The sequence below is a fragment of the Anser brachyrhynchus genome, assembly GCF_964034855.1.
Source record: "Anser brachyrhynchus genome assembly, chromosome: 14".
Lineage (NCBI taxonomy): Eukaryota > Metazoa > Chordata > Aves > Anseriformes > Anatidae > Anser > Anser brachyrhynchus.
The window spans coordinates 19,163,073-19,190,321 of NC_137709.1; the positions used below are offsets into that span (position 1 = coordinate 19,163,073).

Below are 27,249 nucleotides of genomic sequence, written 5' to 3' on the forward strand. Positions count from 1 at the left end.
CTCAAAATGGAAATTCTTCCCTGTGGGTTGTTCCAATAGGCTTTGGTATTGCTGAACCATAAACAATTTAAAGTATAATTAATGCAGGTGCAATGATTATTAAAGATGCAATGTTTTTCCAGATTATTTTTCCCCAAACTTTTCACCGTAGAATATAATAATATTCATTTATTTTTCATCTGAATACATCACTGATTTTCTTGGAAGTGTTTCTACAAAGTGTATTCTCTTTGCTGAAGCATTCGGCTGCCATGCAAATTGGACTTTCTGTCAGTTTCCACAGGCTTGTCATCACTATGAAAGAAATGATATGTACTTACTTAAAATTGTCCTTTTACTTCAGTGCTGCCAGCTCTCTGTAGTGCCTGACATTTTTGAGAGAAGCAGCCTGTCACATCCTGGGTTATGGGGAGAGCATTTAAAATACTGAAAAACCCTAGATGACATGGCACTATTTTTTTTGTTGTTTTTGTTTTTTTTTTTCATCCTCACACTCCTCACTGTTCAACCCCGTGAAATCTGTATGTAAGGTTAGAGGATTCAAGAGAGGAGGAGGGCAGCTGAATCAGGGTGTTTGGTCTATTCCCACAAGATTTATATGTAAACAGGAAGGAAACACATTAGTCTGAAGTGCAGTGTGTAGCCTCCAGCGTATTAGACCATGATATATAAATGCTTATAACAACGTATCTGTGGGAGATTTGTACTCCCCAGAGTACATTGCTGCTTTAGAGACATCAGTTTGTCACTAACAGATTAATGAAGCATTTTAGAGAACTTCTTGGAATCAGCAGGCCAGAGAGATGGAGAGTAGCAGGATCTGTGAAAGTGTTTAACAGAAATGAATTGCTGCTGGTGCTTTGTATGTGAGTGGGGAATGGCTTTAAAAATAATGGGCAGATTACCATTGCCTGGAACTATTTCCATCTGTGCTCCCAAAGTGGGTTCATGTGATAAGAGCAAGGTGGGTATCCGGGTTTTCTACCATTTTTTTAATTATTATTATTTTTATTTACACTGAAAAACACAAGGCCAAGAAAAACAGCATAAAAATCTAACGTGATTAGTAGTAGAATTTAGTAGTTGAATTTTTTATTTTAAAATGCTAATCCTTACAGATTAATTCTTTCCTTTGCAAACCTAAAATGACAAGGAAAAAATAGTATAATCACTCACCTGAACTTTGTCGACACTTCCAACCTGAAAACTCCACGTACATATTCTGTCACACAGAAATAGAAGGAGAAGGACTCTGGGTTCATTTAGAATTAAAACAGAGCCAAATAAATAAATTGGGATATGTTATGCACAGTCCCAGGTGTTTTTCTCCTGTAAATTTCTGTGAAGCAAGCTCTTGGAGACCATTAGAGGCTAACGGAATAAATTAGTCTAACTTTATTCCAGTTATACATTAGTAAATAAAATGTGATGCATACTGTTTTTAAACAAACAAATCTTGGAGGGATTTTTCTAAAAACTTTTCCTCCAACTCCTTTTCCTACTCCCACTCAGTCTCTATTATTTCAATGTTGCCCATGAGAATGTTATTTAATAGGATTAAATGCTACTTTGTGAGGTGATCTTAAAATTTACTTTAAAGTTTTGATTTTTTAATGGAATGTAATCTTCAGTGTAAATGATTTAGTTTAAAATGTTTCAAATATAAGATAACCATAACTGCTTTGATAAAAAGGAATTGTAACTGAATCTTGCTTAAGGTTATTCCAAGTTCAAAGAGATAATGAGGGCAGCATTCAGTGTCAAAACGAGCACTGAAGTCAGTGATTATCTCATGAATTAATGAGTTATCTGAGTTATCAGGCATCATGTTTAGGGCAACATTTGGAAAACCAGCTTTGTTTTTGTCCATGTTTCCAATGCTGGTATAACAGGGTACTGTAATCAAAACTATTGACTGCAATTTCAGTTAAATTTTTGGGGAAAAAAATATATAGGGTTGCCCAGATCAATTACTAATTTCATGCTGATGCACCCTAAAATTTTTGTGACTGAATACTTTAGTCTGAGCTTTTCACCTTTCCTTACATCTTTGCCAGTAACATGGAGTTGGTATGTAACACTTGTGTAAGGCTCAAGATAGTGACTTAGTATTGATTAACATTCACACTTAGCCCACCATTATTTCTTTATTTTCAAACAGTTTAAGAATGGTTATACTTATAGCAAGGTTATCAGAGGAGATATCTTTGGTCCTCTTTAGATCAAAAGTGCATTGTCACATAGATTAATATTTTATTTTTTTAATTTGTGCAGATACAATGCCACAAGCAAATCAAAAACTAATAGTATTCTCACCCATGCAAGAATTCATAGGAGAAAAAAAATCCTGAAGGCCAGAAAATGTATCTGAAAGCAAACTAAAGCATTTTGTTATTCCATGATACAGAGGGAATATGAAGTAGTTTGACATAGGGTATTACCATTTATATTTAACAGAACAGCAGAATAGAAAAATGACTTGAAAATGTTAAGGAAAATGAAGAATGTGTGTGTGCATGTAGGTGTGTTTGTACATGCATCTATGCTTTCCTTAGTGTATCCACTGGGGAATTTATGTTGCAGAAAATTCTTCATTGCTGAGAAGAAAGATAGCTTTTTACCTGAAAGGAAATACTAGTAAAATAATCTGCTTGGTTAAACAACAACAACAGAACACCCACCCCCCGCCCACACACACACCCCCCAACACAATAAAACAATAAAATAATAAACCCCTAAATATAGCGAAGTCATTTCCTTCATCTATGTGCCCAAATAAAATATATAGTATTTTTGTTTTTCTAGAGGTGCATCCTTAGGCAGCCTAATTAAATGGGATCGCAGAAGGGACACACTTTTATTAGAATATTACATCTCTCAACAGCAAAAAGCTTACAAATCCTGTTTAAAGCTCAGATAATCAAATTGGTCAAATGTTTCTCTCTTTTTTAATATTAAAAACAAATGTATACTTTTTCATTGTGATCCCTTTGTAGTTTGTTTTAACATTTTTGAAGGGAGGACTGTGTCATCACTGATGTGATGTCAATTGGAGTGTTGCAATTGCTTTTTTCAGGGGTATTGTAAGCAATTAGAATTCCTCTTCTCCTCAGAGATCCACTGTATCTTCGTAGCATGAATATACTTCCATTTCAGCAATGCTGAAGCAGCAGAAGTGATTACTTTGAGATTTTTTATAATTTTTTTGGGGGGGAGGAGTTTTTTTCTGGTTTAGTTTGCAATCTGGGGAATTACCTGTACAGTAAAATTTGCAAGTTTAGAAAATACTGACAATGCTCTGCTTATAGCACTTCAGACCTTCACTCTTGAAGCTGAAATATCTTGCGTTGTTGATGATTGTCAGTAGTTCAGAACAAATGAACACCCTGTAAGGTTAAGCAAGGTGATGCAGGACTCCTTAAAATGTCAGCAGGTTGCATGTTAGAGGGAAGGACTGTACTTGTTTGTGTGTTTAACAGGTTTTGTAACGGGCAGCCAGTTTCTCTATCCTTGTCTTTTGGCAAACTATGAAGGATGTAAATAACCTGTTCTAGTAGTAAAATGCTGAGTGCACCTCAAACTGTTTTATTCTCGTTAAGACTCAGTTTCTATTGGACCAAAGCCTGCAGTTGGGAATTTAGGGTTAGTTGTGCAGCCTTTTAGATGTGAACAGGCAGGTGGAGCTAGCTATCACAACAGGCACAGTAATGGCTCTTCTGTCATTGGGGTCTCCTTGCCTTGGAGTGATCTTTGATGGAAAGATTGTTCATCAGCAGGGCTATATTTAAAAGATGCATATATGTACATGTGCATATGTTGTTTTCTGGTAATATATTATTTGATACTTTCCTTGAAAAATAATGCAAATACTTATCATAAAAATGAGTATCACATGCTCTAAATGAAGAACCACTCATTTTATTAATAATTTTGTAAGTTGTTCAGACGTTATTTACAATGATATGGAGCAGCATTGACTTGGCAATTCTTTTACTTTATAAATATGTTCCTAAGGATTCGCATATACGCTAGTATCTCAAGAAACTGTAAAGCACCAGGAAAAGGAATAGTTGCCCAAATGTCATGCTAGTTCAGCTCTGCATCTAAACACAAAATTCCCGTGTTTTACCCAGATGGAATCTCACTATCAATTACTGCATTCTTATTTTGGAAAAAAATATTTTAAACTTTTGTTTTAAGATTATTTAAAACTATCAGTAAGTAATACAACATTCTGGTAGCAGTCTCTTCAAAACAATAGCTTCATTCGCCATTTACACTAATCAGACTTTCTAATTACATCTCTGGTGGTCTGCTTAATCACCAGTTTATTTCCACTCTATTTAAGCAGATGTGTTTTTTCCTTATTCTTTATAATTTTTAATAATATTTTTACTCTTTTGAAATGCTGCTATAAACAACCTACAGTAAAGGGAAACCTGGAATTAATAGCAATATAAATGGTTGCTCTTCTAGGTACTTACCTCGCTGAAGATCTGTAGCATTGTACCATTACATAGGAACTCAGAATTATTCTCTCTACAAGAATAACATAGAAATATACAAGTAAAGAAATATTTCAAATGCAATTATAAATAAACATTTTGGATATTTCTTGTAGCTTAAAATAGCTTATTGTACTTCAGAAACCCAACTAAATAATACCACTTAATTTTCTGTCTTGAGGAAAAAAATACAGTTTCCATAACTTTTATTTCAAGTGAGTACAGTTTAGACTATTCATCTTACTTCGCATTTGGATTGTTCAAATGAAAATCGTGCAAAGAGAGGACAAGATCCTTTCGAAAGAGAAAAATCGGAAGATATCAAATGTGATTCTAGAGCAAATAGCAGTTAGATTAAAGCCTTCAGTCCAAGTTCACTTTTATCAATCTTTGTCTTATTATCAACAGACAGCAAGTTAGAAAGCTAAAAGACTCATGGCATATGCTTTTTGAGTGGAACGACGTGCAGATTGCTCGATCAGTAAAAGTGCAGTATCATTGTTCAGTCCGGGTGACTGTCAGAAATGAAAATCAAGTGTCTTAGTGTCTTGCTAAACTAATTGAGCTGACAGGGAACACATTAGCCATAACTGCTTAATTTCATTGGAGTGCACAAAATACAATGATACTGCATCACAGTGCAGTGTATAAATCACTGTGGAGAAACAATGTCAATGTTGGCTACTGTCAGTAGTGCTAAGGAGACAAATATTCATGGTCTTGTCACTGAAATGATAAGCAGTCCCTTACTGCAAATTTCATAAAATCGGTAGAAAGAAGTTTTATGTCTAGTACTCAAGCTCTACTAACATTTGCTTGGCTTTCCTACACAAGTCTCTTGTGTGATTCAATAATACTGTGTTTTTCTAAGAACTATGTTGCAGAAGGTAAACAGCACATCTTCGTTTATTTGTTCAGTTGAGAAATGAGAATTGCTGATAAATAACTTGGGGATAGTTGCTGCAAAATAAATGGTGATCTTAGGTATTGGGATCTTTTTCTTTTTGGAAATATTGTAGACTTCAGATCATACAATTCCCATTAAGAAAAATCAACCATGAAATTTTAGCAGACATAAATGACAAGAAGTGTTTCATGGCTTTGGGAAGTGGGATTTGATGGATCAAGAGAGTTCTACTTGAACTTTGTGTAAGGATCTTGATGTCAATGAAGTATTCATTGTCATTTTTGAAGTGAATGTTTACAGAATGTGAAAAATACGTTTTTTAGAAAGGGCATGACAATTTATTTTAGCATTTCTTTTTTATTATCCATTCTATTCTGCTTTCATGTAAGTCACTTTGTGGTGTCTCCAATGGTAATAGAACAGACTTTCCATGGTAATTTTCTTGATATATGAGATAGGGAGTTATGGATGGAATGTGTTGCAATGGTTGTTTTAGAAGAAAATAAGGATTGAAAGGGTGTTCAGTGAACAGCTCTCAGGGAAAGCCATTGCTTTTGAAGTAAATTTGCTGAAGCTGCTTTAGCTTGAAGTGCTTCCATTTTGGCTTGTTTTCTGTATTGTTTGGGTAGTGAAACATGCCGTGTGCTTCAGTGCAACTGCATCCTTCGTTGGTAACTTCATTTAAGTCTAAGGAGGGAATAGACTTAACATTTACTCCTTTCTTCTTGAGTATATAACTTTTAATAGATTAAGATATATTTTGCAGTGTAGATGTATATTTTTCATAATTACTTAAGCAGCACTTTTAAATATGTCATCAACAGACATTTTGTTTTAAACGTACATGTTAAATATAGCATTCAGGCAAAATCTTCAGCTTCAAGCATTTTCAAAGAAAATTAGCTGGCTTTAAAAATGCCATACTGGGAAATGCAGTAAAGCATTTATTTATGCGAGTTAGAAATAACCAGGAAAGCGATGAGAAGGGACTTAAGCCAAATCGCAAATGAGTTCTCCATTCATTACTAATGAGTAGAAATAAATAGCTTATTCAACTCCCTGCTGCTGTATGTCATATTTATAAAACACAAAATGTTCCTTATACTTAGTTATTTTTCTTCACCTAACTGTTCTGATTTTATTACTTCCAAAGTGTTTCAGTAGCTGCGTTATATCCCTGTTAATAAAAGTGCTGGTACACATTGTCAGGCGATACTGTGAATCAGCCTTGTTTTCTGTAATGTAGAAGGAAAAAAAAAAAAAAAAGCTGTATTTTAAATGTTGTTATTTTCAATTTGGAGTATCCTCTTAAATGGTTTGAAAAAAATTTACATCTGTCTCCATCCTTGGCATTAGACTCCCATTGTCATTGTGCACATTCAGGAGGTTTATTTCTTTTTTTGCCTAGATCTTCTTTGCCTTTATTCTTCTTTATACATATATATGTGTTTGTGTGTGCGTGTGTATGTATATAAGATGAATATAAATAAGACAATATAAGTAGTAGTGCCCGTCTTCAGATTTAATGCTTTCCTGAACTGTAACTTTCCATGGATCATTGGCCATTAACTGACAACTTGGCTGTCTGTAATAATTCTATCGATCTAAATTTGGGTTTAAATTTCCCATTGTATACATGGTTCCAGCAGCAAATGTGTTTCCAGACAACTACCACACAAAGATAACTCATGAACTCAGGATAAAAATATTTATGAATATGGTAAAAATTTAACTTATACTGAAAAATAAAATTTTTTATTATGGTATGAGGAAAAATTGCCTTAAAATTATTTGTTACTTTCTGTATATTGTGTGAAATAATGGAGGAAAACTGAGAAGCTGAAATTTTACTGGTGAGGAAAAGAGATCTCTTCTTGGATCAGGATAGAATGTTAGTAGCCATCCATTTTCTGTTGCCTCCATTTCTGCATTGGGATAGAATCAGAAAGTTTGCCAAGTGAAAATGTCTGTAAACAATGGGATGATAGAAGCTGTACAAAATAATAATATTTGTGTATGTTAAGAAAATATACTAATTGTCTCTTCTAGGTTTTATTTGTAAATTTGTCTATGCTAGTAGAAATTTGCACAATGTATTTTTTAAGCCTCATGTTCAGGGTGACTGACAAACCTATATTTTTACACTTGTATCTAAATGCAAGTACTTTAAATATTCTATGCACCCATATTTTGTCTGTGTAATGGTGTACAGAGCATAGTCAGCACAGTCATTGTGAGGTTTTGTTTCATTATTCTTTCATCCTATTGTAATTAGTGTATTGTGCCAGGCTTCTCAAATGAGTTGGCTCCTGCTTCATCTCTATACTTAAACTATGCTTCTAAAAATCCTGTTCTGTGAATTTAATAGGATGCTACGGTCTTACCAAAGTAAAATCATCCTTTCCTAGACATTTCATTTCTTCCACTTCTTCACAGCCTTTTGTGTGCCCGTCTTCCTAAAAGACATTTGCGTGTCTGTTTTGATGTTTATCTTTAGAATAGAGGGGAATTCCCATATTTATTGTGAAATTTTAAGACTTTTATTCTTTGTAATAATTTTGCAAGGTAATGATGTTCTTAACTTCAAAGTGCCTATACCTCCGCTACCTCCCTCCCTCCCTCCCTCCCCCTTCCCCCCCCCCAAAAAAAAAATTCAAAAGGCTGTGAGAGTTTTATGAAAATGTATATATGTATATTTAAGGTATCCGATTTCAACCATCAAAAACAGCACATCTGAAATCTAGGGCCATTTGATGCCAACTAATTTTTAGTTGGTACACCAGCTCTGTTTCTGGAACACAGTGTGTTTGGTTCTGAACTCCAGCATGATGACTTGGCTTTTCCTTCTGCTATACCAGTGCTCCAAATTTACAGGTTTATGTAATCCATTTTTATGCACTGAGCCATGCTTGTTTAGTTTTCTTCTTCCTTTCCTTTTCTGCTTTTACTGAGGTGTAAAGAGGAGGGAAGAATGGTCTATATATATGTTTTATGTTAATACATGTAGGTTATACTTTAGAATAGGCATAAAATGCAATATCCCGAGGATCATAGGGGAGCAATTGCTACAGCTCGTCTACTTTATGTTGTGGTATGTTATTATAAAGAAGACTAATACATTTTCTTTCTGGCAATATATGACTGAACATTTTCCAGTATCTGTTTATGAAGCAAATATTGCAGTACAGTGCCGAAGCACAACAGTAACATTCTTCAGATGTAGGTGGGATGTTCTTGAAAGCAGACTCTATTCCTAACTGAGAACTCACATTGCAATTTATGCAACAAAATGTTCATACCTTATAAGATCTTCTCAGTTTTTCAATGCTAGAAATTAGTTTGTGATATGTTACCACAATAGGTAATTATTTCTTCAAAATTGGTGTGTGTGTGTGTTCTTGTTTTCAAATGCCCCAGACTGATGCATAGATGAAGGCTCTCATACTGTGACATGGCTGAATCCTGTCTCTGTCAATAAGTTTTCGGTGACTTTTTTTTGTTGAAAACAAGCTTTTGTAAGCTACCAGTTCTCACTAATTATTGAAGACTGATCAGATCAATCCAAATAGTGTGAGGTCTGATTATGATTTTGTAGAACAAGGTAAAAAAAAGAGTGGGTTTAGAATAGTTTTTCTTTGGTGTTCCTTCAGTATTGTTTTCCAGCCCTTGACCCTGCGACCTGTGATCAGATATACAGCCCCTTTATGTATTTTAATGGATTTTTTTAATATAGTATAATATATAATGAATGTTCTATGTCTGTTTAATAGGTCTTAGTAATTTTAGTAATTATTTTGTCCACTAAAACATAAAAATATCTCCCAAGTACTGTTCATTAGTGGCCTTCACTGAGACAAAAGAAAGCTGGCAGTCTCCTAATACTGCAAATATTTAGCCAGATGCTTAATTGTGCTCTCTGAATCGTCCCATTGAAGTAACCAGAGTTACTTCATCTGTAAAATTAAGCATAAGCATAAGACTCTGTAGCATAGAAACCTTGGAGACTTCCCATTGATTTCAGTGCCCAGGGGAAAGTTAACAGACTTTGAAGAGATTTTAATTTAGAGAAGTATTTGAATGGGTAGCTGCAATTTTTGAGATACAAGGGCAGATTCAGAGTTCTTGCTTTACTGAATTCAGTGAAGACCATGAGATGAAATTCAGATCTGTAAATGTTCTGTTTTTTAGAACTTGCAGGCTTGTAAAGTGCTATAGATATTGCTGGTTGTTAACCATCTAAAAATACTTTCCTTTTTTTTTTTTTTAATATTGAAACAAGAACTCACAAGTCATTCACCAAATATCAATACACAATTACACTTTTCTATATACTTATTTCTCTTATTAAGTATACACAAGCTCTTTGGTACTGTAAAAGTAAATAAAATTACTTACAGAAATTCTAACTGAAATGTTTACCTTCAAGAAAAGTCACAATGTGTAAATGTGTATTTGCACCTTTTGTATATGTATGCTATTTCAATGCAAACAATTTTTCTGTTCTTTTTATAATCACAGGACTATACCTTGACAATGTACTTTCAGCAAGCATGGAGAGATAAGAGGCTGTCATATAATGTAATACCTCTAAACCTTACTCTGGACAATAGAGTAGCTGATCAGCTATGGGTTCCCGATACCTATTTTCTGAATGACAAGAAGTCATTTGTACATGGTGTCACTGTGAAGAACAGAATGATCCGTTTGCATCCAGATGGGACAGTTCTTTATGGACTAAGGTCAGTACAAACCATTTCTGACTCTTCTAGTTTTAGTCTTTTAACTACAGTTTCAAATTAGTATCTTTTCTTTGCGTTTTTCAAATGCTATTCTTTGTATTGCTATATTCTATAAAACTGCTGATATTCCACAAACAATTTCAACCTAAGTATTTTAAGAATGGATTAAGGTTTTTGTGATAAAGTTTTGAGATAAGCTTCCATTTTTAGTACACTTCAAAGATACTTAGGTACAGATAAGGCTATAAATACTATTGTAAATACACATTCTGGATTAAAAGCTGGTTTTAGAACTGCTTCCACAATGGAATTGAAATAAGAAATACCAAATGATAATCAGAGGGGAAAAAAAGGAAAAAATATGTAACAGAACTGATTGTTTAACTAAATGGTATGTTTTATAAATATTTTTGAGCATTTAATTGGTGTGTATGTTACTCTCATGAAAATCACTTTTCTGATGACATTTGACCTGAAATGTCCTTCAACCTAATGTTGTTAGCGTATGACTACATGGAAAGCAGTGGTTAAATAAACAAGTTCTTAATGACTGAACAAATCAGCAGAAGAACTTGAGCAGATGTCCAAGTGAGGAAAATGTCTGTTTGGTAGTATTCCTAGAAAAAGCAACTCCCATGAGAGGTAATTTAAATACATTCCTGCAAGAGATGACTAATTTAATATGGAGTGAGTAGGTAACAAGATAAAAAGCATTGAGTGGCTTTAAAAAAAAAAAAACAAACTGCAGAACTTTAATTTAGAATGTCTGATATTTTCATATTGAGGAAAATTTAAAATACTAATTTTGGGGAATACTATTCTTAAAACTTTTATTACTGTATATCTTTCATTTTCAGTAAGATTTTTCTACTGTCTGCCTATAACTGAGGACAAGGAGGATGCATTTTTAACTTGGTTATTTTCTACTCAGATGTAAAGGAGAGCAGCACAGTCTTGTGTATTTAGTTCTGTCATTTTAACAAATACGTATCATGAAGTTCATATCTAATTAAGATAATCTGTTAGAAATCACTGGTCTTGAAAATGCTAGATGCCTTTACTTTTCTTATGGCACTTTAAAATTAAACATTCAGGTGTTTCTGGAATCCTTACCTTAGATCAATGAGATCACTGAGAAAACGTAACTAATCTTCATATATTTAAGTATAATTCTCCTTAGAGCCTCTTGTTTAGATCATAGCTACCTAAATTGGAACTTAAATGTCTAAAACTAAGTCCTAAGTTCTTCTGGGACTTCAGGTTTAATGCTTTTGGCATTTGACTTCAATATTGATGCCCTGATCTGAAAGTTTCCTCAGGTAGGAAAGGGTAGTAAAGTTTAGCCTACTCCATTATGCCAGGAAATGCCTTTCTCAGAATAGTAGGTTTTTATCTCTTAGAAACCATTTTCCTTGAGATCAAGAGATTGATATCAGATCAGTGCTCTCACCACTATGCTAGAGTCTGGCATCAAATGCCTCCTGTGTGGGTGATCCTTGGACTCTTGCAGTTTGTGCCAGATGGTGATTCACCTTCAGCAAAGACGGATGAAAAGTGTGCAAATGTTCATTTAGCAATGCACTTCATGGTTTTGATGCACTCTCCTAATGTGTGACATGCTGATATCATCTTTCATTGTAAAACCTAAAACCAATGTCATCATCTTAGTGGGACAGATCTGGGCTTTTCCTGGCTCCTTAGCTTTCTCTACCCTTAAGATAAGAGGCAGTGCTTCTCCTTATGTTTGACAGTTTTTTGTTTATTTTTTTTTTCTACCTAAAAAGTAAAGGGCTGTTAAACCTACAAAAACAATTAACTAAAAATAAACAGAATTGACTAGTGGGATTTGTTAGCCATCAAAAGTATGGCATCTTGGTTATGACCACAGATGAATGGTATATAAGTAATTAGGTTTTTTTATTACTATTTTTTTAGAGCACCAACATAGAAATTTGTATAACACTTGAGATGAGGTAGAGAATTTAATTAAAAATTATACAAATTAAGTCCATCTATTTATTTAACTAATGTAAACTTGAAACAATGCATTTCATTCCTAGATCTGTAGCACAGACTAAATATTGTTATGAACTGTAGAGAAACGTTTTGTTGTTTATAACTAAATGGAATTCACTTTGATTTGAAAATTCTGATATTTTATGCTGGTTATGATATTTCCCAATTTTTACTGTCTGTAGTTGTGTTTTCTGTGTGAGAACAGTTCAGGTGTTGACACTATGGCTGGGAGCGAGTTGAGTTTTTGTTATTGTTGAATGAAATGATGGATACTTGGCACCTTAAAATGTTGAAAAGTTCTATTGACAGTACAGTAAAGTATGAAGTAACTACCTAACACATTTGTATTGACAGAATGAGAGTAATAAGAGCATTATGGTTTTGAGTATGATTTTCAATTCATGACTGAAACAATTTATTATATAAATACCAGATTTAATAACTATTTCTAACTCTTTCATTGCTATTTCTGACAAGTTGTTTTTCATTCTCACTACTTAACTGATATTTCTCTATTTGATAATATTGGTAAACAGGAAGTGGAACTCAAAAAAGATTGTTCTGTAGAAGAAACATGTGGCAAGTTTTTTTCACTAGAAATGCTTAAAAAATTTGTGAAAAATGTTTTTTTATATTTTTTGTTTCCCAAAGAAACATGATATATTTGGTTAAAAAAAAAAAAAAAGTGGAAACTAAAAGCTTAGTCTTACTTTTTTTTCTTTTTGACAGTTCTAATTTTCACATTTTTTAAAAATATATACCTTTCATATTATTAGAGGATAACATTGCATTTATTCTTTCTTGCAAGATAACACACGCATACACACACTCTCTCTTTTCCTGAGTTTTGGAGGAAACATAACTCTATGCCTGAAATGAAAAAAAAAAAATCTTAGTTTTTTTTCTAACTTTTGTGACATGTTCTGGTTAGAAAGAAAATGAAAACATTTAAAGGCAAAATATGTAGTGATTGTCAATGAAAAATATTTCTTTGGTCTCAGTTTCTTGGAAAAGAACAAACAAAAAACAAAAAAAAATGATTTAAATAAATCTTGACTGCATCTGTTTATACATATGTTTGTATTATAGCATCACAGTGCTTGCTGGGAATTTGTTGTATAGACTGTATTACTTTTTTTTTGAGTATGTGTGTTTCTAGCTTTATCTTTTTCTTGTCAATTCTGTAAGGTTTCTATCTCTGTCATTCTTGGGATGCAGCTCATTTCTAAGAAAAGCATTGCCAAAGGCAAGAGGCAAACCTGATTATGAGTATAATTCTATGATAGTTGGGTAATTACACTCAAAATTTGTTCTTATATTCCCTAATTATTAATGATCCATGGACAAATCTTTGTAGTAAAATTTAAAAAATCCTTCCTCCTGCTCCTTGCAGGAGGAAAAAAAATCCTTGCCTCCTGAAACCTACTCAGTAGAGTAGGTTCAGAAAGTTTTTGGAGGTCAAACACAGGGGTAGATGGAGTAAGCATACATGCTGATTAAAAAACAAAAAACAAAACAAAACAAAAAAACCCACCATTATGCTATTGGCTATATTCTGCTTTTGCCTTTACTGGGCCATGTGGCAATGAATGTTATGATTCTAATGTTAAGGTTTGTTTTATAGCCTTAAATCATATTAAATAGCTATTTTATCTAAAATGAATTCAAAGTTACATGATTAAAGTGTCAATCATAGTGATATATTTAATTTTGGCATAACATTAGTTTTCACTTATCTTAAACACCCCCCCAACACACACACACAAAAATACCTGCACTCTACTACTGTTCTGAAATCATTGTTATTATTAATTTGTTTTAGCTTATATTTTGAATGGCATACAAAGTAAGAACTTTGAGATGTATACAACAAAATTAAGATTCTTTTAAATATCAATATTAATTTTTTGCTTTCTTGCCTCTCCATACATGAATATGTATGTATAAATATATATACACACATATACATGTGTTTCTATGAATTCAAGTTCATTTACCTTGATTGCCATAATTAAATGCATTGTGAATGATTTATTACAAAAATGGTCTTAATTTAAAATGAAGACACATAGCTGTCCCATTCTTCTATGCTCCTATAATTAATTTCTATTTTGGATGTAGCAAGTGGTGATCTCTTAACATTGTTCTTCATTTTTTTCCAAGCGGAACCCATACATGGTATGCATGTGAGATCTGATTAGATTTAACACTGTGAAGGTAAATTTCAGGAAGATCTAGGAGACTGTTTTGTAAGCAACTGGCTTATGCCGTCGCTGAGAGGAAAGAGAGAATGAGAAATGGCTAACAGTCAATGTAGACATCTATATGGTAGTTACGATGTTCTCATAGCCTGCAGTGTTGCTCCTGTAGGGCTTTAGTTAAGAGCATGACTGAACTGTGACCAGCTTTTTTACAGATAACGTGATGTACTGGTTACTTTCCGTTTCAGAAAGATTTTTATTTCTGAGGGATAGCTGCCAGCTCTTTTTGTTTTGGAGAAATAAAGGAAAGATGTTTGTTTTTCTCCATGCAAGTTTCAGGATGGTATTCTAAAAAATGACTGAACTTTACTTTTTTTGCAATTTAAAAATGACTTTATTCCATATTCCATCTGAAAAGAAAATTTCTTTGCCAGATATGTGAAGGCTAGGACATTCAGTAGATGATACACTCAAATCACAAAAATGGTAGAAAATTGCAAGTTACAGGCTGAAATGAAGAGTCGTTACAGGGAAAATTATTATTGGTAGACAAGATGGCTTTCATTAGGATTTAAGTGCTTTGACAACATGTGTAGAAATGTGGATTTTGAGGACGAAGATTCAAATCTAGAAAAATAATCAGTTTACTGTAGGTTGAAAAAATCTGGAACAACATATGCAGCCAGAACTCATGAAAAGATATGGCTTTAGTTAAATTTCTGTATGTGAAAATAGCTGATTTATATAGTACACATAGCAGAAATAGTTGCTATGGCACATAAAATTTATTTCTTAAGTGAATATATGTAGTTTTCCTCTGACTTTTGACATCAAATCTATTCCAAAATGCAGACGGATAATTCTGACGTGTTTTGGTTCATTCTGTGTAGTTGTAAGTGTTCTGGCTTCAGCTGGGATGGAGTTAATTTTCTTTCTACTAGTTGGTATGATGCTGTGTTTTGGATTTAGGAGTAGAATAATGCCGATAACACACCGATGTTTTAGCTGTTGCAGAGCAGTGCCCCCAGAGCCGAGGACATTTTAACTCCTCGTGCTGCCCTGCCAGCGAGGAGACCAGGGGTGCTCCAGGAGCTGGGAGGGGACAGGAACAGGACAGATGGCTCAGGGTGACCACAGGGACATCCCATACCCATCCCGTACCGTGTGGCACCATGCAGGACAGTAAAACTGGGGGAGGGCTGGCTGGCGTGAAGGGGGTAGATTCTTGTGGTCTGGTTGGGCATTGGTCAGCAGGTGGTGAGCAATTGCATTGTGCACCACTTGCTTTGTATATTATTTTTTATTACTATTGTTATTGCTTCCTTTTCTGTCCTATTTAACTGGCTTCAGCTAAACCCATGAGCTTTTACCTTTTTCCTTCCACCCTCCACCCCCGAATTTTCTCACTTATCTTTCTTGGGGAGGGGTGGGAGGAAGATGAGCAAACAGCTGTGTGGTGTTTAGCTGCCTGATGGGCTAAACCACGACATGAAGAAACAGTTCTCTGATTTTTTTCTACCTGAAGAAGTATTGGAACTTTTAGGTTTTATTTTTTTCCCAAGGTTAGAATGGATGTTTTGAGAAGGGGGACAAGTAAGACTCTTACGTTTGCCAATTTGGAGCTTCTACTTGTGTAACTGTTTCTTGGGGTGGTCCTCCTGGAATTTGTCTCTCTGCTGGATGTAAGCATATGGGTAATGTTTGTCAGAACGAGGATGAAATAAATAGTAGAATAGTAGGATTAAGTATAGTTGAAGTGGCTGAACACAAAGATGTTTCTCATGGTTTTGCACCAGGATATCTATAGAGATTTTTACTCTTCTACGCTTCTAACAGTCCTCACAAGTGAACACTGGGATAGTGTGTAGTCATTGAGGACTGATGACTGTGTAACGAAGAATGTCCCATTTTCTCAGGGGGATAGTTTTATGCTTTTTGTGACTGAAGCTTGTGGATTTTATTGTTGGTGGTTTTGTTTTTTTTGTTTTAAAACAAAATATACCCAGAACTTTTGCTAGGGGCCAAATGCTGGGAGATGGCAACATTTCCACCCTTTTTAGCCAAAAGACAAAATGAAGTAGGAAGGTGTAGTTCTGTCAAACATGAAAGACATGTCCCATTTGAAAGCCTAACAGTTTTCATTGTCAAGTTTTATCTAATATGTTGTTGAGTATGTTTCCAGCCCAACCAATGTTTCCTAACATATTCAACAGATAAAACCTCCTAATCTCTCTTAAATGGGGATGAGGATCTTCCTTTGTCTGCCTTTGGTTGTTGTTTTTTGTTTGTTTGTTTGTTTGTTTTTTGATTGTTTGTTTTTTCTACCAACATTGAGTCATGTGAATTCAATGATTCAATGTAGTCAAGGATGCTTGGATTTTGTACCTTCTCAGCTGTGTCTTCTGTTATCTACTTACTTTGTTCTGGGTGCAAGGAAAATTGCACTGTTGCAAGTAAAATAGACTCCTCTGCACTACAGTGTACTAAAACAGCCTTGGGCGTTTTCATTGTGTAATAGATTTTTTCAGCAATCTAACATCTCATGTGGAGCTTCTTATCTGATAGCGTGAAAAGCAATCCCCTTTCTAAGTGCCTTTAGTTTTCAGGGGAACATAGTATTTGAGAGGTGAATTGTTGACACCAGACATCCTTCAGTAAATCATCTGATTCTTATTTTGCTACTTTTTTTAAAATACTTTTTCCCCCTGATAGGGCTTATTTCTTAATAAAACCTGGATAATTTGGAGTTAAATTTCCAATTTTCTGTTTTGGGATCATAAAATCTTTTGTGCTATCTGGAATTAAAATTATGTCTTTGGAAGTGCCAGCTTCCTCTTTAAAAAACTTCTCAATAGTGTTGCCATTTTTGTAATTTCATAAACATCCTGCATATCTTCAGAAGGGGTGTTAAAAATGTCATGTGAGGGATATCAAATCACCACTGAAAGTGTAATGTGGGTTTGAGGGGGAAAAACTCTGAATTTATTCCCTATACTTACGTGGATAAAATGCATGTAGTGGCTTACCTGTTCATTATTTCCATTTTATTAAATGCCATTCTGAGGAGAACATTAACAGTCTTAGATATTAGGTCCTTTTATTGTCTCTGTCCTAGGGATTTTGACCCAGTGGAAAGATATGTCATACAATGAGATACACAATCAGATCAAAAATATTTTCTGGAATGCAAAGTTTCCAGAGTTTTTCTTAAAACAAGAAATTAAATGGTACCATAGTGTTGTCACACACAGTTAAAACATAAGGGTTTTCTTAGCTTTGGATGCCCCTTGTCATTCTTTCTATGTCATGTAAACATATAGCACCAAATGCCATAATAGGACAATACTGGCCTATACAAGCATTCAAAAGAGTAAGAGAAGAGTAATTTGAGTAAGACTTGTTTGAACTTGAGAATCTCAATACTGTGAACAAGTGTTTCTATTATGATAACTGGGTAATTTTGTGTGCTACTGTGCATGTTCATATTAGCAATTACTGAACTTTCAGTTGCCAACACTTGCTAAAAATTAATTCTCAGTCTGGCATGCAGTTGAGTTTTGCACAAGGGGTGAATTGGATTTCTGTATTCAAACTGTTAAAATATACATACACATTTATAAGAACCCTTAAATCTTGCATGCAACCATTCAAAGTAGGAGCCATTTGAAAACAGGCAGAGATAAATGCAAATATAATAGAAACTGTCTCAAATTGAAGTCGTGTAGCTATTATGGAGACTGAAAATTTGAATTGCCTAAGAAGAATTCTGCACAGTTATGTAGAATTTTGAGTACAAAGCATATGAACTAACAATTCCTACAGCATCCAAGGGTGTGAGCAGAGAAGAAGCAGCATTCCCCCAATCTCATTATCTGGAAATCCCAGGGCAGGACACGTTACCAGCTCTTGCTTTGCACAGTCAATTAGATCAAACATGAGGAAAGGAACTTGGGTTTCTTGAATCCCAGCACATTCCTTAAGGGAATTAACTGTAGTTTTAACTAGACAAGGCATCAACTCTGGCTCAAGATGTGGGCCATATTCTGTTTTTCTTACTCATGCAAATAGTTCAGTTGAAGGTCCCAAGGAATTTGCCACAGAACTACTGCTGCTGCTATTTCTAGTCTACAAACTGAAGACCTAGGCTCCCTTTGTGACATGAAACAAATCATACAACTCCTCTGCCTCAGTTGCTCCATTTATTAAATTGGAATAGTAAAACCTACCTTCTCACAGGGATGTTGTGAAGATGAATTAATTAGTTTGTAAAGTATTTTGATCCCATAAAACAGTATGTAAGTGCCAAGCATTATTATGAAGAATTATAAAATGCCAGCCTTGATATACACCTTGGGATGATAGCTGTTCTATAGATACAAATCTGTTCCATTGTCCTTAGAATCACACTGTTCCATTCTTCCTACATTGCAACACATTCACAAAATGAGTCAATTTTAGGAAAGATGCAATTTTTGGAATAAAGAGGAGATCACTGAATGTCGTAAGTATCTTTTTCAATTAAGGACTCATAGATTAAAGATGCATTTTTCTGTAGGATTTGGGATGATATCATTTCACAACACCTCCATCCACAGCAGGAGAGAGGGTAGTCAGATTTTAAATACCTCCCCATCTCAAAGAAAACAAAGGTATCTTTTTATTTCAGTTCCTTTATTAGATTTTAAGTATAGCATAAGTACTCAAGAGGGTCTTTTGCTTCTATTTTATACGGAGTAGCTGTTAAATCATTAGTATGTGAATAATTAATTCAATTAAGCTTAATAAGGAAAAAGCTTTAAGTCACAGGAATCTCTTCCATTAACAGCTCTATTATCCAAGATTACTACATTGCAATGAAGTGAAAGAAATTCTGAGTTTTATAGCCTAACAGATAAACTGTGGCATTTACTCTCTATTAGCAAGAAAATCTCCATCAGCTAAAGAACCGTGTAATAGTTTAAGTTGCTCCAAGGACATTGCATAGATGTATTCCGAAAACAAATAAGGGTCATCAAACACTTAATCTTGAATTGAAATTTAAATATTAGCATAATTTAGAATTACAGCAACACAAATCTATCTGATTTTCTTTCTGTAATGTGTTTAATCATATCACTTTTGCTGGTACTCTGTGATTGTGACAATGGAAATTTTCATTTAGGGAAGGTATACATAAAATCTTATTGCAGGGTGCTCTGATCAAGACTCAGATAATGAGATGGGTGTTAAATGTATGTATAATGTTTCTGTACACATGCTTAAATATATGATGTGTATATTTGCCATATGTGTACAGCATATGTATATATGTATGAATATTTGCATTTCTTTTTAATCAAAAATCTGTTGAATTCTGAGATGGAGGTTGTAAGTTGGGGCAGGGTCAGACAGCTTTCCGAATGAAGTTGTAAGGCCTTGCATGTCTAAGAAAAATAAATGTTATGAGTCTATGTTTAGAATTGATCATACATCTTATTCCTCCTGTTTCTTGTAGTCACAAGTAGTAACGCTTTAGTTGTGATTGTAAAAGAAAAACTATCTATACACTGTTATGAGCGTTATTATAAGGCACTGTTTGAAACTACTTCTTAAATGAATGGACTTTTTTCCTCATGTTTTATTTTTGCTTGGTATTATTTTTCATTCTAGCAAAATATCTAGTTTTAGTGATTTTTTTTCAAAATGTTTTCATTTAGTTTTCAGTGCACATCCTGTGAAGAGAATAGTTGACCTGCTAACCTGCTGTTTTATCTTGTTTTGTTACTGATTTTTCAAATGGTAAATACGGTTTTTGAGAAATAGTAATCACCTAAACTCCTAAAATATATGTAATACTTTTTAATTAAAAAGTCTAGATGGTTCGGGACTTTTTTTTTTTCCTCCACATATTTAAATTTTATTTGACCCTCAATGTGCAGAGGACTAGAGGAAAGCCTTTCCTGGAAGAATATTTAATCCTGCTTAGAAGGAGAGAAACTAGGATGTTACAAGAAATTCTGTTCTTGTGGTATTTCCAGATAAGTTCTCCAGACTCAAGGGATACATGTAAACATCTGCAGAAGAGTGTTTTTAAGCCATGCTTATCCCTGGTTGTAATGTTGGTTGTTTAGCTGCAATGCAGGCATTTTCTGTAGCCATTTAGTGAGTAGTTTCTGTGCTAAATCACATTTAAGAAAACAAGTCTGTGTTTATGTGTGTACACATTTTCCTTCTGAGTTGGCATCCCTGGAACACATTCTACTTCTACTAGTCTAGAACCATGTAATTTAAGGAGAGAGAAAACAAAGTTTGGAAAACCATTCTTCTAAATTCATGTGAGCGTGCCATCTGTATGAGCAGATGGGAAATATGTCTCAGGGCCAGAGGAAGACTACAAGAAAAGAACTGGGTTCTTTCAGCATTCAGGCGTGATCGGAATGTCAGAACAAAAAGGACCTTAGCAATTACTGCAGTGGCCTGACCTGGAGACTGGTTCCTCAGAAATTGCTGTCTGCATAGCAGATGATGTTTCAAGGGGCCATATTCAATATCCCATGGCTTGTAGTCTGTGGACGTTCTGAGTTCTGGGAGAATACCAGAAAAGAACAAGTGCTCATGTCCCTAAATTCTTCTTACATGTGAATTGTAAATCCAGATTTAGCATTTCATGGGGTTGATTTGCCAGTGTGTTATCCTCCCAGCTAATCTCTGAATTGAGATCATTGCGTTTCTGAATTGAGATCATTGCGTTTTTGTCCATTTGTGTGTGATGCAACGTGTCATTCTTGAGAACACACTGAAATTCTTTTTTTTTTATTTATTTTTAACTGCAATAAATAAAAGCTATAGATTATACTGACAAGGCTTTCTCTCCTGGCGATGTATTTTAAAATTGACACTTAAAAATATTTCTTCCAACAATTTATCTTGAAAAGTGAAAGGTATATAAAGGTATACAATCTTTTAAAGGATTTTCAGATTTATGCAAAAAAAACTCCTGCTTTTTTAACAGCCCTTTGAAGGGTTGTGAAGCCACTGAGAATTATAAAGCTAACATTTGTTTCTATTTAGAAAATGTAGAGGAAGACAACAACCACTGCTAGACTAGGTTTTACTGCAGAAGGTGTTGCGTGCAAGTGCATTGCCTATTTAAAGTGTTGATAGAAAATGTATTCAGCATATATTGAAAAATGTTATGGCACTTTCCTCTTCAGTATCAGAATGGAAAAGAGCTAGGGATGAATAGCTGTTGGGGAAACACTTTGCGATCTGTTTCACTTGTGTTAACTGAAACTGGCGCAATATGGTTAGGATCAAAGTGTTCTAGCAATTGTTTTGCAGTCTTCCATTTCATAGATTTTCTTAGAACTCTTAACTAGCAAAATTTAACAACAAACATGCTCAGTGCAAAATCACAGGGAATGACAGACATTTGCCTTTGGTTTTGGTGAGTTCAAATGCTCTACTAAATGTAGTTTGTATGCAAACTATTAAGGTATTTAACTTTTTTTTTCTCTTTTTTTTTCTGAAGAAGAAGAGTGTAAGAATGTAGTAATCGGCTGTTGCAAAGTAGTGTTAAGTGTTTTAAACTCTGTTGTAATGAAGTGCAAGTTTATACAGATATATAAGGGACTTCGGGACCAAAGTGATAAATGATGGGGTCTTCTCTAAGTCCTTACTCAGTTCAGCTTAAGTCATAATATTGATTTCCTTCCTATTCGTGGGTCTGAGTGTCAATTAAGAAGAACCATGTGTTTCAGTGGGCCTTTGCGTGTGAGAGGTACCATTGCTTATAATAATTTATTTTTGCATGGTTCATTTTTTGTCTAAAACATCTTATTTTTAAATAAATAATAGCCATGCATCTTAACAGGTAATATAGCTGATACTGTGCATAGAAAGAAGCACTCCAAAGTTCTAAATGCCTCTGCTTATGTGGGAAAGCAACATAATATTAATTTACCGTGAACATAAGGTTTATCACAATGTAGATGTTTCTTTTACTGAAGTATCACAAATTTCTGGCAACAAAAACTACTTGAAAAGAGAAAAGTCTCCTAAAGTTAGATGACTACAGAACATTTTTGTGTGGTCACTTGAGGATGTAAATAATTTATAGACGTTGCTGATAAGCTCCATCTTTCAGTGAGAGATCATCTGTTTGTTCATCTTCCCATCTCACTAGAAAATAGCTTGTATCTACTCCATCTGGTTCAGTATGCAAAAAGCAGAGATGGCAATTGGTGCACTAAATAAGGAATAAGACAAAGGCAAGGAGGCACATACTGAAACTTCAGAAGTTCATCCCTCTTTTTTTTTTTAAGTGTACACACTAGAAGTTTATTTCATAATTATATTTTTTTTCTTTTGGACTTTTAAAGAGGTAATGGAGTACCCATAAGACAGATGTGCCATTATTTGTTTTCACATAACTTTGGTATGCCTTCAACAGAATAAATTCTGGTGCTGAATTATTTATTTGAAAAGGAATTGTGCCTCTGTAGGGGCATTACTACACATTTAAAACAAACAAACAATCACAACCCCTCTCTGCCCAACCCAAACCGAGGAGTTTATTTCCTTTTGAAGGAAGAGATGCTGAAGATATAGTCAAGATTAATTCCTTTTCAGAGCCTTCTGTGTTCAGCTTCTGATGCAAGAAGATAATTTGATTTCATAGAGGAGATAAGACTTCAGGAAAATCATTTGCATATCATTAAGACTGGAAAATATTGATAAAATATTTGATGCTAGCATTCAGGAAGATGTTCTTTATTTGCATTTATATATGTCTTTTTTAAATAATACAAATGCATAAAACTTCAGCCTGGTCCTCAAGTCCTTTTTAGATACCTACTCTGCAGGATTCATTGCCATAGGGTATCCACAGCAGGAGTTTGATGTTTAAAACATGCTAAGATAGCTTTAAAAAAACAAAAAACAAAACAAAAACAACAACAACAACAAAAAAAGCAAAATCTGAGGAGGGATGAATACAAGTTACAGTTCTGGAAGGGATGATCTTTGTGTGTACAAGGATTAGGAAGAAGTCTCCCCTCTGCTCAGGTAGTTCTGTAGAGGTGCATTAGGGGTCACTTTCATGTAAATCAACAGCAGCTGTAGTAGGTTAAGTCAGACTTGCTATCAACTCCTTTGATTTAGCTGCATGGACCCAAAGCTGACAAGGGGCTTAAATGCCACAGTACCTTTTCTTCTATTACATTAAACACCTGATATGAATTATTTCCAAAACTGTCCAAAAACATTACCTATAGGGAAGACTCAGAATGGGTTATTGTGGTGATATAGTATAATTTTTTCCCCCTTTGTGTTAGTATTTTGTTTCTATAAGTACTGAAGGTATTTTGAATGTATCAAGGGATATAGACTCTAATTCCATCTGTCTTATCAGGTCACATCTTGTCTGCTTCACCTCATTTAAGTTTCTTTAAGCCTAATCTGTTCATTTTATTTCAGGACAGCTTTAATTTCAATACAATCTATATATGTGATTTATGGGATTACTAGGGAAATATGCTGTGTCCTGGTCATAGAAATAATGGTAAGACTGAAGAATGTTAGCAAAGGGAATACTACCCCTGCAGAATTGAGCACAAGGAAAAGGGCATGGAGAGTTATATTTGTTTAACGTCAAGAATGAAAGTAAATATTTAGTGGTACCTTCACTATTCATTATAGCTATTACAGAATCTTATTAGAAATTTATTCAGAGGAAGGAATAGATATTAGATCAATAAAAGGCAATTAGGAAATACGTGACTAATAGATGAGATGCCTGAACTATGTAGCTTCAAGAAGGGGAAGATGATTGACTTAACCTTATGAAAGAAAAGAAAGCATTGATAAAGCAATCTTTCTCACTTCTCTGGTTTTTGTTTTGTTTTTGTTGTTGTTGATACATTTGTTCATGCAATAAATAGCAAAAATAGCTTTTAGTTTTGTTGCATTAAGTAATGTATTTGTGTATTGCACTTTGTCTTATGCTAGATATGTTACTGATGGACAAGATGATAAACCTAGAAACTTTGTTGTGCCTGAGTGAATATCTCAGAATATCAATATATTCTTGAATTTCTGAAGTCTGCAAAACAGGGTGGAAATGTAGCAAATGTAAATATTCTGCCCATAGCAGGAAAAACACAAATATGCATATAAATAAGGCAAAGAGAAAGGTATCCTGATACTTCCAGATTTCTTAACTCCATTTCAGTTGAGAGAAAACTTCAGGAATTGAGGGAGCATTTGTATTAATTAGCCTTAACAGGGATGAATAAGCAAAATGTTTTATTCATTGCAGTAGTTTGTTGTTCAGCAGTTCTCACTGGCTATGGAAAATACAATATCCAAAGTGCTTTTTAGAAGAACTTTATATCTTGGACTTGGTGTGACAAATACCTTTTGTACTCCATCCTGAAAATGTGATATCAATTAAGAGAGAGTAGGGTGTCAGCTCTGCATTATTGGCTTTATCTGCAAAAAATAAATAAATAAAAAGGTCTTTCAGAAGCCATTTCATAGCTAAAAGCATGGGAGAGTTTCCATTCCAATTAAAAAAAAAAAAAAAAAAAAACTCTCAGTGGTATAGGCAAAAAGGGTCTGTGTTACCAAAGAGAGGTGGGAAGGGGCATCCTTTCCTTCCTTCCCTGCGTGATGTCAGAGCATTACTTCTACTGTGTTTTCAATACTGAATTCTAATGAAAATAAACTGAGTAGGTAAGTTTAGATCTGTGGCTGACAGCAGAGTAGCAGTATGAGAGGTTTTCCCCCATTTGTAATTGATCAAATGTATTCTTAACACTGAGAAAGCTCTCCTCTCTTGTATCTGCTTCAAAAATGCATTATCCTCTCCCCTTCTGGCTTTGCTTAACACTCTTTGCTTCATCTCCCTGTGCTCATCCAGGCTTTCTGTTCTGCAACTTCCTAATGTAAAGCCTATATGCTCTCTAAACCTTTTTGAAAGCCTGTTGTGGTTTTGTGATCAGTTTTTCATTCAGTTACAGACCAAGCCGTCATTTTCCTCTAAAATTTGTAATGTGCTCTATTTTCTCTTCCTCCTTATAGTAAAAATTGCTTGAACTGGGGGAAGGAAGAAGTTGTTGCCTTAAATTAACAGCATTAGATTATCACTTTATCTTGATGTCATACTTCTGCTTACTAACAACCACTTCAAAATGCGTGGTTTTTACCCAGTTTCAGTGGGCCATTGTTTGTATTGTTTTTGGAGCCACTGTGACATCTACAGTAAATGGTGAGTTTTAATTCATTTTTCTAATGAAGATTGGTATCTTGGCTAATGACTGCATAGTCATAACTGATGATGCTTTTCCCTCCTACTCCCTCGCTGCTTAGAACATATAGTAATTGTGCAGATGGTAGCAGCTTAGCTATGTGATAGTTTGCTTTCCATCTCCTCCTCTCATGACATTTACACCATGTAAAGAGGGTGTATTGCCATCTCCTTATTTATGAAGACTTGTGATTCATCACCTGTATTTTAAATCAAGTACTGAGATTATATCTTGTTGCTAAGAGGCAGAATTTGGATCTATGCTTTCTCCTTTTAAGCACACCTGTGCCAAGCTTTGACTGAAATCTTCAAGCAAATCACAGCCAGGAGCACTGAATTTTCATCTTCATTCCTACTGACAACATGTAAAACTTGCAGTGCCTCTTTTATGTGGGTAACTATGTCATTCCTTATGCATTCAAAAGATTCACAGACTTTTCAGAGCCTGTAAACTAGCCAAAACTTAATGCAAGGTTTAAAGATATTTAGGTTTCACTGCAAGCATTTTTTGAATTACTAGAAGTCAAATATGATTTGTACGTGACAAAGTAAATACTTACACATTGTTTTGGTTTTCTTTCTTACTCATATGTTTAGTAATTCTGACAGTTTGTAAGAAACAGGAAAAATAATAATTAAGGCACAACTCATAAAGATAATTCCTTAAAATTTCATTTCTTTGTTGATGTCACCTGTAATGACCATGCTGCACATCAGATTATCTACTGTTACTTCTTTCACTGAATAGTATTCTTTCCTGTGTTCAAACATTTCTTGGGATTGTTCTTCACAAAAGTCACTGAGTTTATGTATCTTTTTTATTTTTAAATTATAGGCATGCATACTTTAAATCATTACTCCTGGGTTCCCGATCATCATTTGCAAATACAAGGGCAATGGGTTTTGGACTTCCTGCCTTATTTTGCTCTTCATTTGTTTAGGAAAGACCCTGCATTGCAGATGCAAACAAAGGAAGTACAGGGTTTCTCTTCAAATGGGATTTGTGCAAATTGAGACAATAAACCTTTGGGTCAGAGAGGAGTGATGCTTTGTAAGAGAGATGAATAGTTCTGAGGGCTACTTTTGCTAAGTGCCAAAGTTCCTGATACAGATGGGATACAGATGGCCACAAGTGTGAGAGGAGAAATGACTGAAGGACAAGGAACTTGTTTCTTCTACTGTAGAGAACAGTAGACTTGCACCCAGTACCTGGTTTCTGTTCCCAAACACAGATGCAATGTCAAAGGCTTCGTGTACCTCATTTGCCCTGTGATTTGAGGTGTTGGGTATTCTGAATTTAGGAGTCATACTGCTATTCCAAGAAAAGTGAAGTTATTAGGGCCTTATTAAGGGACTGCTGCAATGATTAAACAAACCAGTTGACTAGAAAATGGCTTTACTGGGGTAAATGAAAACTGAGACAGACCCACTGTGGCACAAACATATGCTTTCAGTGTTGTAGTCTAGAGATTGCTGAGTGTTGGAAGTTTAGAAAAATAGAGCAGATTTGAGCAAGTTAATTACTATCTCAATGTTTGTATCTGTGTAAAATGTGGGTTACAATATAAGCATACTCCATAGAACTTCTGAGAGC

At 34.5% G+C, this 27,249-nt stretch overlaps 1 protein-coding gene across 17 annotated transcripts in view; it reads left to right on the plus strand.

Moving 5' to 3' along the window:
• GABRB2 (gamma-aminobutyric acid type A receptor subunit beta2) overlaps positions 1-27,249 on the plus strand; it is a 163,433-nt gene that overhangs the window by 49,206 nt on the left and 86,978 nt on the right. For 16 of the 17 annotated variants that reach the window (XM_080554996.1, XM_080554998.1, XM_080554997.1 and 13 more), the window contains one exon: positions 9,931-10,151. In XM_080554996.1, the coding sequence (XP_080411122.1) occupies positions 9,931-10,151 (221 nt within the window). Of the gene's footprint in view, positions 1-9,930; positions 10,152-19,038; positions 25,617-25,933; positions 26,046-27,249 lie in introns of those variants that run through there. The other variant, XM_080554990.1, reaches the window with a different exon arrangement.